Below are 14,297 nucleotides of genomic sequence, written 5' to 3'. Positions count from 1 at the left end.
GATCTTGATCCCTCTGTTTGAGGCAACCTAGGATTGCACTGGCTTTTTTAGCAGCTACAGCACACTGCTGATTCATATTTAAATGCTGATCCACCAGGACACCTACCATGTTTCCCCGAAAGTAAAACAGGTCTCTCTTTTTTTTGCCTCCAAAAGTGGCACTATGTCTTATTTTCAGGGTACGCCTTACCTCACCTCTGGTACTGACAGCCCCACCCAGCAGGGCCACTTCTTCTGAGGCCAAAGTTCTACAGCTGCATTCGGACCTGCATTCGGACCGTCATGGTGGTTCTGGCCTTCATGGATACCAAGCCAGGGAACAGGACCAGGAAACTCCTAGGAAAACCATTGACCAACTCCATTGTCTTAGTCTGTCCCCTAGTCCAATCACTTCTTTGTGCCATCTGGCTGGTATCCTCTCCCCCATTTCCTAACTTGGATTTCCACTCCTTGTTCAGAGAGATCATCTTGGAATGTAAGCAAGGCTCAGCTTTAATGTTTTACATTGTCCTTGCCTACTGAAAGCAGGACAAGAAGCAACGGATGGAAACTAGTCAAGGAGAGAAGCAACCTAGAACTAAGGAGAAACTTCCTGACAGTTAGAACAATTAACCAGTGGAACAACCTGCCTCTAGAAGTGGTGAATGCTCCAACACTGGAAGTTTTTAAGAGGAGACTGGACAGCCATTTGCCTGAAATGACATAGGGTTTCCTGCCTGAGCCGGGGGTTGGACTAGATGACCTCCAAGGTCCCTTCCAAATTATTATTATTATTATTATTATTATTATTATTATTATTATTATTATTATTATTATTATTATTATTATTATTATTATTATTATTATTATCCCACTACACACTTCCTTCCATGTAGATGCGGTTCCATTGAGGACCACACGCTGAGTATGGCCTGTCAGCCAGCTACAATGACAATCAACTCATTTTAACCTTGGTTTATGTTTCCATGGCTTAGCAACCATCATCTTGTCAGGAGTTTTCTTAGGCTTGCTAGGTTATTGAAAGAGGGTAGATGGGGAAAAAAGAAGCAAACCAAACCAGAGGTCCACATGTTCCACAGAGGAAAGAACTTTATAAAGTCCTGAATGGCCTTCAATAGTTGCCAAGGTTTTAAGGTGTGACCATTCCAAGGAAGAAAGGCCAGCCCAAAGCAAGATAACAAGCTGGGTGTGCTAATGCAACACACTTCAGCAGGTCAGTTGAAATGTTAGTGGGCATCTATGCAAATGTTAGTGGGCATCTATGCAGAACAATCTCAATTGTTGGTGACAATCTCAGTTGCTGGTAATGACTTACAAAGCCCTACATGGCATGGGTCCGGATTACCTATGGCAACACCTGCAGCCGGCGTCAACTTCCCTCCGTCCAGTGCGCTCCCACAGAGAGGGCCTCCTCAGGGTGCCTCCGATCAAGGAATGTCAATTGGTGGCCCCCAGGGGGAGGGCGTTCTCTGTGGGCGCGCCAGACCTGTGGAACCGCTTGCCGGTCGAGCTCCGGATGGCCCCCGACCTTCGCTCCTTCCGGCGGGATCTAAAAACCTATTTATTTGAACAAGCTGGCCTGGTCTGATGGGTTCGGGGTTTGGGTTTTAACATGGCTTTTAACTATTGTATTATATCGGGCATAATTGTTTAATGTTTTTTAACTTTTGTACTTTGTATTTTGATATTTATTGCCCTGTACACCGCCCTGAGTCCTTTGGGAGAAGGGCGGTATAAAAATTTAATAAATATAAATATAAATATATATAAATTTTGCTCAGAATGTGCCCTGAATCCAACTTGTAAAAATAGACTCGATTTGTTTTAACCTCCGTTTGTTTCTATTCTGTCTGACCCTTCCCTTTTTGTTTAGTTTACCATTTGTTGTGCTACTTAGTTTGTTGTGTGAAAACAATTTCTATTTAATAATGGGTGGAAACTAACCAAGGAGAGAAGCAACCTAGAACTAAGGAGAAATTTCTTAGCATTGAAAACACTCAGGAGAATTGACTTCCATTTAGAAGTGGTGCATGTGGCATTGCTGGAGGCATTTAAGAAGAGACTGGCCAGCCATTTGTCTGAAATGGTATAGGGTTTCCTGCCTGAGCAGGGGGTTGGACTATTATTATTTATTTATTATTTATTTATTTTTATTACATTTATATCCCGCCCTTCTCCAAAGACTCAGGGCGGCTTACAAGCTTAGCAGTAGCCTTCATTCTATGTATATGCCTGCTTGTTAGGGCTTTCACACACACACCAAGCGGCATTATTACAAAGTCAGCTTAATTGCCCCCAACAATCTGGGTCCTCATTTTACCTACCTCGGAAGGATGGAAGGCTGAGTCAACCTTGAGCCTGGTGGGATGCGAACCTGCACTAATGGCAGGCAGCTGGTGTTACTTAAGGAGGCATCAGCCCACTGCTCCACCAAGGCTAGAAGACCTAGAAGGTCCCTTCCAATTCTGTTATTCTGTTTTATTTCAAGGGTGTACTAATGCAACACACTTCAGCAGGTCAGTTGAAATCCTAATGGGCATATTTGCAGAACAACCTCAGTTTTGCTCACTATGAGCCCTGAATCCAGCTTGTAAAAATACACTCAATTCATTTAAAGCTTGGTTTATTTTTCCATACCTTAGCATCCTGTGTGATTCCCACACCATTTGTTTAGTTTACTATTTGTTGTACTACTCAGCTTGTTGTGTGAGAGCAGCCTCTTTCAACCACAGCACACACAGCAGGATTCAAAGTGCTCCGAATGGGATCCTGATCTGATATTCATCAATTTTTTTCTAAATGTTAGACCTCTCTGAATAGTGAAGTGACCAACCAGGGCAAGTGCTTCCTTCTACGTGATCCCACTTGGTTCCTGCATTCTGCTGCCTTTGACTATGATCTAGAGAAAGACAGTGGAATTTTACATGGTTGTTGTAGAAATTATTTAATCATTCCTAAAATATGTTTGTGATTTACAAGACCTTGGTCCAAAGTAAATATTTAAAATTGCCTGTGGCCAAATATCACCTGAGCAAAACCATATAGTTACATTTAGAAGGTGGCACTATTTTTAATGTATTATGTATTCTGATAAAACTGAAGTTGAAGAAACCATAATACAAATTAAAGAGAAACATTTGTAGTTTTAGAGTTAAAATTCGGTGATGCTCCTGATTCTTCAGATCTCCACCAAGGGAATTCTTCTAGCTTTTCAGACATAAACTCATCTTCTCAAGATGGTCACCATGTTATGATAGAAGCCATAAGGTCTCATTTGTAGCTTTAGCCCAAGTACAGGTAGTCCTCGACCAGAACTGAGCCCAGAATTTATGTTGCTAAGTGAAAAAAATTGTTAACTGAGTTTTGTCCCATTTTACAACTTTTCTTGCCATGTTTCTTAAGTGAATCACAACAGTTGTTAAATAAGTAACATGGTTGTTAAGTGAATCTGCCTTCCCCATTGACTTTGTGTCAATGCTGCTAACATGGAATGTTATTGTTTGACAAGAGATGAAGAAGTAGCTATTTCATATGTTAAACTTGTGTATTGCTTTAGTTTAAAGTGGGAGGAGGGAAGAGTAGGAATGCACTTTCAAGGCCATTTGTCTCTCTAAAGAAGATAAGGCTTTGGCGGTTCTTCTAACGGAAGGGAAACTGATTCTTTCAATTAACTGGAGAATATGATTAATGACAAAATTAGAAAGGTGGAGAATTGTGTTTTAATATATTGTGCAAGGGGCGGAGATTTCAGATTCCAGCTTCCTTCGAGCAAGCATTTGCCGGTGTATTAGGCTAATAAAGGACTTTTAAGGTAAACAATGCCTCAGAGTCACTTGAAAAGCCCATAGGTCGGAAACTTGACACTTTGCTTGTCGGAAGGTCACAAAAAGTGATCACATGACCCCGGGACACTGCAACTGTCATAAATATGGACCAGTTGTCAAGGATCCGCATGTAAGTCAGGAGACCATGAGAATGCTACAGCAGTCATAAGAGTGTTAACTATTTTTTCATATATATAATTTATGACAGGTCAAATAGAATAAAGTTGCATAAATCTTGGGCCTATTTAAAGTGATATATTGTTGCAATATATCTGTCTGTGTGGGTTTTTTTGTCCTTTTAACTCACTCTTTTTTAAAAAGATTTTATCCAGTTTTGTTTTGTTCCTTGTCATCCAACAGCCTTCATGCACTAGGGCAAAACTGGAACAACATGGCTTGGTCCATCAATGGTTGTACAATTAAATATCATCAGCATATGGATGATGTACAACAAACTGTGAAAGCCTTACTGATACACCCTTAAAATCGGGGAATTGGGGTCAATCTCTTTCCTCCAATCAACACTGAATGGAACCAGCTTCAGATAAAAGAAAGAAACACATAACAATATGTTCCCATTCTTATTACCCCAGTTTCTAATTTAATCCCCTGCCATGTGGGTTTACATAAGCTAGTTATTCCATTCCAATCATTGGCATGATTGCTCAGGTTACAACTGATTGTTGTGTGCCACCACTAGCACTCATACTATCTGAGCAAAGTATGACACAGGCCAAAGTCCACCTTGTCTGCAGGGACTCAGTTTCATATATGTCAAATCCACAACTTCACCATGACACTAACATTCATCTGCTGTGTGCATTACAAGAGACACAAACATGTTTTCCGTTCTGCTGTATAAAGAGAAGCTATTGCTTGTCTTATTGTAAGTGGGTAGGACAATAGCTGTTCCTTGCAATTATCAGAAGAACAGTAATTTTTGATCTATTCCCTATGGATTTCTAGACGCAAAAGAAATTCTACGATAAAACCTTCTTTAAAAAAAAAAATTCTCTGAATTTTCACAGCCCAAACACAGGTAAGAGGAAACATTGTTGATATAAATTTGCTGTGGGGCCATTTAGGTGGCACAGCCTGTGTCCACTCTGCTAAAGCTATGGTGAGATTTGAAAAGCTACCTGCAATTCAGTTTCTGCATAAACTTTGATTTCTATTCTAGGAGGGAAGCTGACAAGAATGACTGGGCAGGAGTCATGCTACTGCTGATGCTGATGCTCTTCTGGTTCCTGACTCCAACTTCTGCAAAGACACTCCAAACCATATGTGCATTAAGGAATTATATTCAGTTACAGGAAAGCTACTATAGGCCTGGTGATCTCATTATTGGTGGGAATTTGCCCCTGGGAACCATTGTTCTGTCCAACATCCCAAATTTTCAAGAAGACCCATTGATGATTATTACACAATATTTGTAAGTTTCACCTGGAGACAAAACATGCAGATTATTGTTCATATTGCTTTAAATTCGGGGACTCCTTTTAGATTTCTTCTAGTATTTTGCAGTGTCTTAATGTAGCTCACAATTTGTGCTTTTCTCAATAAAGTGCCAAGCTGATAAAATAGGACAGAATTTTTAATCTTTCTTGTGTTCTTCACCAGGAAGATGATAAGCAACAACAAAGGTGAGCAGGGACAGCACATTAAAAACTGTGTCAGCTTAGTGAAGAAGGCAAATTATAATATTAATTTAGACAGTAACTTGTGGAAAACTCAAATAAAAGCTCAATCCTTATCCACTGTTCGGGAATTATAAAAATCACTCTCAGTTTTGTAATCAGAAAGGTTCATGAATACTGGTCTTCAGTAAATCTAAGGGACCCCCACTGTAGTCCTATGCTCAGCAATGTTTACCATTCCTGGAGAAGTTGCTCCAAGACAGCCCCAGAATTGTAGGGTGAAAGAGGAGCAGTTGACAAGAATTTCAGCCACTGGAGCAAAGTGAAATGGGAGGGATGATAGAGGGGTATAGAACACTGCTTGGTATGAATGGAAAAGCTTTTCTCCTCTCTCACAAATCCATCCAAGTTTAACCAAGGGAAATAACCTTAAAAACCTGAAACCCAATAAAACTTGGGAGTCCTGCTCAAAAGGTTTGCCCTAAAAAGCAAAGGAAACGCTAAGAGCACATACCAGCTTTCCTGCAGTGTTCCCCAATATTTTTTTCTCACTACAGAGCCATACCCAGTAACTACCAGCAGTTTCTTGCACTAAGGTTTGCTGTCTCAGAGGTCAATAAGGATTTGCTTCTCCTCCCTAACATCACACTTGGCTTCCATATCTATAGCCATTTCCAGATCGAGAAGTTTATTTCCTTAAACAGCCTCTCCATGCTCTCCTCACGAGGCCAAGTGGTTCCAGGTTACAAATGTGACGGACAGGACATTCTGCTCTCTGTCATTGGTGGTCTCAACTTCAAATCTTCAAGGCAGATGGCCTCCATCTTCTACATCTTTAAGGTCCCACAGGTAAGGAAGCTCTGTTGCATACAGTATGGAGTAGACAAAGATCAGAAGATCACACAGAAGCCGAAGATGAAACCAAAGCTGGTGGGCGGGGGCCACATTCTTAGTTTATTATTAGTCACTCTTAGTTTATTCTTCATAAAATAATATTTTATGTTTTAGTGCCATTTATTAAGTGTATCAGGTTGATGGTTTCTTATCATGTCTTCTCATATGTCACAACCAGTCAAAATCTGTAGCTGGTGTCTCTTTCTAAGAATGCAAGAAACTTCAGCATGCCACTCAAAGTGTGTCAGCATGACAGATGGGGAATACATCACAGAATAGTGACCCCCTAATGTCACCAAATTTGTCTTTGAAGGATGAATCTTCCTTTTTCCAGCTTGGTGTTGGCTTCGAATTCTCTCCAGGAGAGAGAAGAGTTTACCCTTCCTTCTTCCGGATTAATCCCAAGGAATTTCCTCAGTATGTGGGTTTGGTCAAGCTGCTCCTGTATTTCCAATGGAACTGGGTTGGGCTTCTGGCCCCTGAAGATGAGAGGGGAGAGCATTTCATTTCAACTCTGAGGCCAATTTTCAAGGAGAAAGATATCTGCCTGGCCTTCACTGAAAGGTTCAAATTGGATGATACTCGTATTACAATGAAAAAATTACTTCACATTTTCCAAACATGGTCTAAAATTGAAGTGTTCATTGCTTTTGGAGACTCCAATAGTATTACTAACCTACAGCTGGCTCTGCGTGCTCATGAAATATTGAGAAAGACATCATTTCTGAAAGCTTGGATCTTAACTTCACATTGTAAACTTAGTGTGGTGGACTCTCAAGATTCATTGCAATTTATAAAGCTTTTCCATGGGGCTTTGCATTTTAGGGACCACACTGGGGATGTCTCAGAATTCAATCACTTTGTTCTGTCTTTAGATCCCTTGAACTCACAAGGAGATGTCTTTCTCCCTCCCTGGTGGGAAAATGTCTTTGGCTGCAAGATCCACAAACCAGGAGAGATCCCTCAAAAGGGGGAAAAACAATGTACAGGAAAGGAGAATTTGCAGAACCTGCCGAATTACACTTTTGAAAGAAGCATGACAGGTGAAAGTTACAATATCTACAATGCCATTTATGCTCTGGCACATGCATTACATGCAATGTATGGATCTAGAGTCCGACTGAACATGTTAAAGCTTGGAAAGAGGATCTCAAATGTCCAATCATGGCAGGTAATTGCTGCGGCTTTTTACACAGCCCACAGATGCTTGGAGAGGAAGTTCCCCATATGAATTTCTTCAGTTACTGATTCAATGTCTGCATGCTTCCATATCAGTCCAACTCAAAACATATCAAAACAGCAATTATTAAAAAGAATATGAATTAAGAACAATATTTTATGGAAAAAGGGTAAAGGGAGGAAAGATAAGTAAAGCAAACTAAGGGTCCATAGGTGTAATACAGGAAAGATCATTATAAAATCCAGTCTTCAACAATTGCCCAAATTTCAGGAGGTGGCTATTCCAAGAAGGAGGTGTCAGCCCAAAGCAAGATAGCAATCTGGGTGTGTTTATTCAACACATTTCAGCAAATCAGTTGAAGTGTTAGTGGGCATATTTGCAGAACAATCTCAGTTTCACTCAGTATGTACCCTCAATACAACTTGTAAAATTACACTAGATTCATTTTAAGCTTGGCTCAGTGGGTTAGGACGCTGAGCTTGTCGATCAGAAGGTCGGCAGTTTGGCGGGTCGAATCTTGAGTGCCGCGTAACAGAGTGAGCGCCTGTTACTCGTCCCAGCTTCTGCCAACCTAGCAGTTCGAAAGCACGTCAAAATGCAAGTAGGAAAATAGGGACCACTACGGTGGGAAGGTAACAGCGTTCCGTGTGCCTTTGGCGTCCAGTCATGCCGGCCACATGACCGCGGAGACGTCCTCGGACAAGCGCTGGCTCTTCGGCTTTGAAACGGAGATGAGCACCGGCCCCTAGAGTTGGAAACGACTAGCACGCATGTGCGGGGGAACCGTTACCTTTACCTTTACCTATGTTTCTATGGCTTAGCATCCTGTGTGACTCTACCCCGTTTGTTTAGTTCACCGTTTGTTGCACTACTTAGCTTGTGTGAAAACAGCCTCTTTCAACCACAGCACACACAACCAGGGTAGGTGCTTCTTTCTACATGATCCCCCTTGGTCAGATCTGGTTCCTGAATTCTGCTGTCTTGAGGATCAACTAGAGAAAGTCAGTGGAATTTTACATGATTGTGCTGGAAATTATTTATTAATTTTTATAATGCATTTGTCAATTAATAAGACTTTGGGCCAAAGAAAATAAGTATTTAAAAATGCATGTAGCCAAGTATCACAGGAGTAAATCCATATAAATAAATTTGGAATGTGATACTAAAATTTGTGTATATATTTTATTCTGATAAAACTGGAATTGAAGAAACAGTGATGCAAATAGGTAAAGGTAAAGGTAAAGGTTCCCCTGCACATGTGTGCTAGTCGTTTCCGACTCTAGGGGCCGGTGCTCATCTCCGTTTCAAAGCTGAAGAGCCAGCGCTTGTCCGAGGACGTCTCCGTGGTCATGTGGCCGGCATGACTAGATGCCAAAGGCGCACGGAACGCTGTTACCTTCCCACCGCAGTGGTCCCTATTTTTCTACTTGCATTTTTACGTGCTTTCGAACTGCTAGGTTGGCAGAAGCTGGGACACGTAACAGGCGCTCACTCTGTTACGCGGCACTCGGGATTCGACCCGCCAAACTGCCGACCTTCTGATCGACAAGCTCAGCGTCCTAACCCACTGAGCCACCGCGTCCCTTAGTGATGCAAATACCTAGCGATAAAGAGAAGCTTTTGTAGTTTCAAAGTTAAAATTTGGTGTTACTGCTGATTCCTTAGATCTCCACCAAGGGATTCTTCTAGCTTTTTAGATATAACCCCATCTTCTCAAGGGGTTCTTCCCATCTTCTCATGTTAGGATAGAAACCATGATGTCTCATTTGTATTTCTAAGCCAAGTACTCCAAAATCTGAAGGTGTCTTTTCTTTCAGATTCTTCCCTATTTGAGCAATGTGCAGTTCAACAACAGTGCTGGAGATGAAGTCTCCTTCTCAGAGGATGGACTGGGATCTGCTCGTTTTGATCTTTTCAACTGGGTTTTCCTCCCCAATCAATCTTTTGTTCCCATTAAAATTGGGCAACTAAATTCTGAGGTTTCCCTAGGCCAGGATTTCACTATTAACTCTGATGCAATCACATGGGCCACAAAGGTGAGGTGCAAGGAAAGATTCATTCTCTTCTGAGGATGCAGAACATCCTTCTAACTTGAATGAATTGAGTCAGAAATTATGGCACTCGTTTGGTGAAAAAGCTGCATTGTATGTAACATATTTGTGGTCTGATTCGCATCAATCCACACAGGATTGGTACTGGAAGGAACTTAAAAACCAGGATGCAATTACAACAGGCAACAGTGAGTTTCAGGGACTATTCACATTCAGTTAGATCCTAATGTTTCTTTGTTTTACAAAAACTGTAGCTCACTGTCACAAGCCTTGCTTTGCAGGATAAAACCTCAGTTACAATCTGCTCCTGATTTCATGTAGATGAGGGTTAACCATTTCTTTAGAAGTGATTCTGAAAACAGAAATAGGAATATTGAATGAATATAGGAATGTGGAAATGAATTTATTTATTTATTTATTTATTTTATTAGATTTATATACCACCCTTCTCCCAAAGGACTCGGGGCGGTGTACAGGGCAATTAAAACATGGCATACAAAGTTAAAAATAAATTAAATTAAATTTAGCCCCAAACCAAGTAAATCAAATTCTAAAATTTAAAATCCCAATCCCTCAGTCCAGGCCGGCAAGCTCGAATAACCAGGTTTTCAGGTCACGGCGAAAAGAGCGAAGGTCGGGAGCCAAATAATGATCATTGCTTAGGTTGTCTCAAATATTTCTCTTTTAGAAGATCCCCTTTGCCAGGTGTGGTATAAAGAGGTGCCATGCAGGAGAGAGGAGAAGTGTTCCAGAAGGCAAGAATGTTTGCTGCTATCAATGTGATGCTTGTCCTGAAGGGACTATTTCTAATCAGACAGGTATAGCGGACTTCAAATAGTAGGTCTTTCAGGGTCAAGGAAGCCATTCAGTAGAGCAAATATATTTTTTTGTTATTTTTGACCTTTTGGATTAAACTGAAATTCACTCATACTTTTCAGCACAATCCTTCAGTTTATGGATCTCAACTCGTAGTATGCCTCCTAGTCTAATATCCACTTAGGAAACAAACTTCCAATCCTTACATAGAGAAGGAGGGAGCAAAAATGTTTGAATGAGCAGATTTGAATTTAAAAAGCAGAGAAGTTAAAGCAGGGATAAACGAGAGATAATCTACAAGCAAACAGAAAACCAGCATTCCAGATCCCAGATTTGTCAGTCTTCTACAGGTTCTAGCATAAAGTGGGAGAAAGGTGGCAAACTCAAACTGAAAGCTGCAGTAGTCATTGTAGTGCTCAGTGAGTGGGTAGCTGGACCTGAATAAATCCTTGTCTCTGGCTAACCTATTCTCAAGTTCATCAGGAATTAAGGATGATTTGTCCTTTTTGAATCCGCATAAAATTGCATAGTGGATCCTTTAATCACTTACTTGTGTTGTGTGACAAAACCTGTCATCTCTGGGGAGGATAATGCTTGTGGTAGATGTCCCTGAAATTCTAAGACAACACTCTTGACTTTAGATGCAGCTCACTGTGAGCCCTGCCCAGAAGACCAATATCCCAACAAGGACAACAACCAATGCATTGCCAAGAAGATCCACTTCCTTACCTATCAAGACACTCTGGGATATACTTTAGTTTTCCTTTTTCTTTCTCTCTCTGTTACCACATCTGCAATCCTGGCAATTTTTTATAAACATCATGATACACCAATCGTCAAGGCCAACAACCGAGATCTCACCTACATCCTCCTGGTCTCACTCCTGCTCTGCTTCCTCTGCTCCTTCCTCTTCATTGGTCATCCTGGGAAGCTCAATTGTCTCCTCCAACAATCTGCCTTTGCCATTCTATTTTCCCTTGCGGTTTCCTCGGTCTTGGCAAAAACTGTCACGGTGGTTCTAGCTTTCATGGCCACTAAGCCAGGGAACAGGACAAGGAAACTCTTAGGAAAACCACTGACCAACTCCATTGCCTTAGCCTGTCCCCTGGTCCAAACAGTTCTTTGTGCCGCCTGGCTGGTAACTTCTCCCCCATTCCCTAACATGGACTTCCACTCCTTGTTTGGAGAGATTATCCTGGAATGTAAGCAAGGCTCAGCTTTAATGTTTTACATTGTCCTTGCCTACCTAGGGTTTCTGGCCCTCGTCAGTTTCACAGTGGCCTTTCTAGCTAGAAAATTGCCTGATAGCTTTAATGAAGCCAAGTTCATTACTTTTAGCATGCTGGTCTTTTGCAGTGTTTGGATCACCTTTCTCCCCACCTATCTGAGCACCAAAGGGAAGTCCATGGTGGCCGTGGAGATCTTCTCCATTTTGGCCTCTGGAGCTGCTCTCTTGGCTTTTATCTTTTTCCCCAAATGCTACATTATCCTACTGAGACCAGATTTGAATAGTAAAGAAAATCTAATAAGAAACAAGAATCTCTAACTTATGCAGTCTGCATTTATTGTATATTTGTCTTTGAGGTATGTTTACAATGTGATGAGAATTCTAAAAAATAATGGGATGAAGAGGAATTTGTCTCTTAAATAATTCCATATCAAGTACTACAATTAGGCGCCGTACATCTGCTGTCAGCAACAATCAGTCTGTCCTTTGTTTATCAATTTTTAAGTGACCTCAGTGAGGAGCAGTGCCCTATAGAGAAACAATCCTTGGTGTTAAAGATACATTTATTGTTTTTAAGGAGGACATTTTCTCTTTTTATTCTTTTCAACTGTGATTTTTTGGTCTACAGCACAGATTGGTGAATTGCAGGTTCCTCCTTACTTTAGTTAAAAACTTAGGTGACTGTCATGTTGTGGATGATCTTGCTGGGAAATTTGATTATGATGTTGGGCCTGTATTGCATTATGCCTGCACAGACTCTCTTGACACTTACTTGACAAAGGTAAACAACTTCAAGGACTTAGGAACTATCATCTTTAGTGATGGATATTTGAACAAAGAAATTGATTCCAGGACCAGCAGGGCCAGCCAAACTCTGGGACCAAGAGGTCCTGCAGTGTGTCCCTTGTGCTGGATCAACTGTTATAAGCCAATACCATTGTAGGGAGATGGTTTCTCAGACTGAATAATACAAACATAGGATTGGAAGGGACCTTGGAGGTCTTCTTGTCAACGCCCTGCTCAAAGCAGGAATCCTTATCAATCACATACCCAGGCCTAAATCCTCACTGAAAAGGCCTGAATGATCGGCTTCATTCAGGGTCCACCAAAATTGTCCAGTGATAGGCTTAAGTGAATCGTCTTCAAAATTTAATGTTGTAAGAAAAATTTAATATTATAAGAGGAATTAATTGTAAGAGGAATAAGCTGTAAGAGGAAATAGCTAGCTAAAAGGTAAAACCGAAATTGATAACAGGAAAGGCAAAACTAAAAGTCAATAACAGGAAACAATCTATTTTTGTAAGGAGCCATAAAATATCCCAGAACTCAAAAACATCGCAACAAAGCATGCTCAAAATCCTATTGAATATTATTTGACACACCTTGCATATATTACTTAATTTAAATGGATATGTGACATATGATTTAGCATGTAGCAGGAAATATGTAGAAGGCAGTTGGAAAGAATGTAACCTCATAGTACCTCAGCCAATGGGGAAGGAGGAGGGATGGGTGGCTGGTGCAAGGAATGTATAAAGATGTTGAAGAAAATGCTTCAGACTTGGTTTCATTTTTGACCGTACTAATACTCTGTAACAATAAAGGATGTTCTTTGAGTGAACTGAAGCTTCAGAGTTCTGTTTCATCTGTTTCTGTTGATTGGAACCATGACAGTTGATTTGAGATGATGAATTTGGGAGAGAACCAAGCCTTGATAGCTTCTCTCCCCACTTATTGCAATAATCGAAATAAGGTGGTCTTAACTGTGTCTTGGCTGGTTATTGGTCAGATGAGGTTTCCTCTTGTCAGAAAGAAAAGTAGCCAGGAGCACATAACATCCAGTATGCTGTTATGTTAGCAAGCCAAAAAAATTACACAAATATGAGCTGCCACTGCTGTGGCTACTACCTGTAGATGGCCTTGGGCTAGGCTGAAACAGGAAATAAGATTTGTCCCATGTCTGGGACTAAGCAAGTGTATTCTGAATGCTTAACAAACATTTAAAACATACACACACACACACACAAACACACACATATATAGTGGCTGGGCATGGCACGGGTTAAGCTCTGTCATAACTAATAAAGAATGAGTTGCTTTCTGAACAACTATGTGTCTTCATTCCTGCTCACCAGAGCCCATGACATAACAATACGGATGAAAAGGTTTGTCTCCTTTCTCACAGAATCATCTAAGTTTAGCAAAGGGAGACTCTTTGAAAAAAAAATCCAAACATGTTTGGGAGTTGCTGCCCCTAAAATCCCCTCCAAAACACTGAAGTAAATTCTACCAGCATGCATGATCTTTTCTGTAATGTTCCCCAATATTTTTTTCTCACTACAGGCTCATTCCCAGTAACTAAAAACTAAAAACTCTACATCTAATCCACCAGCAATTTTGGGGCTAAAACGGGATGTGGAAAACTATGTCAGGAGTTGTGCTGTATGTGCCACCATGAAAAGAATCGCAGGGAAAACCCCTGGGTTACTGCAGCCAGTGGCAGACCCTTCTCAACCATGGGAAGAAATAGCTATGGACTTTATAGTAGACCTACCTGAAAGTAGGTAGGTGGGAAGGTAACAGCGTTCCATGCGCCTTTGGCGTCTAGTCATGCCGGCCACATGACCACGGAGACGTCCTCGGACAAGCGCTGGCTCTTCGGCTTTG

General features: G+C 41.1%; 1 protein-coding gene across 1 annotated transcript; it reads left to right on the top strand.

Moving 5' to 3' along the window:
• Window positions 1-282: 282 nt before the first annotated feature.
• On the top strand, window positions 283-11,948 carry LOC308660441 (vomeronasal type-2 receptor 26-like; the record flags this gene model as incomplete). Its single annotated transcript, XM_081314817.1, has 5 exons — window positions 283-369; window positions 5,445-5,467; window positions 6,019-6,310; window positions 10,275-10,404; window positions 11,044-11,948. The coding sequence occupies 5 exons, from the start codon at window positions 283-285 to the stop codon at window positions 11,946-11,948; spliced, it is 1,437 nt and encodes a 478-aa protein (XP_081170943.1).
• Between the last annotated feature and the right edge of the window lie 2,349 nt (window positions 11,949-14,297).

The sequence above is a fragment of the Vipera berus genome (genome assembly GCF_964194415.1).
Source record: "Vipera berus genome assembly, chromosome: 1".
Lineage (NCBI taxonomy): Eukaryota > Metazoa > Chordata > Lepidosauria > Squamata > Viperidae > Vipera > Vipera berus.
This window is presented reverse-complemented; position numbering and strand designations above follow the sequence as displayed.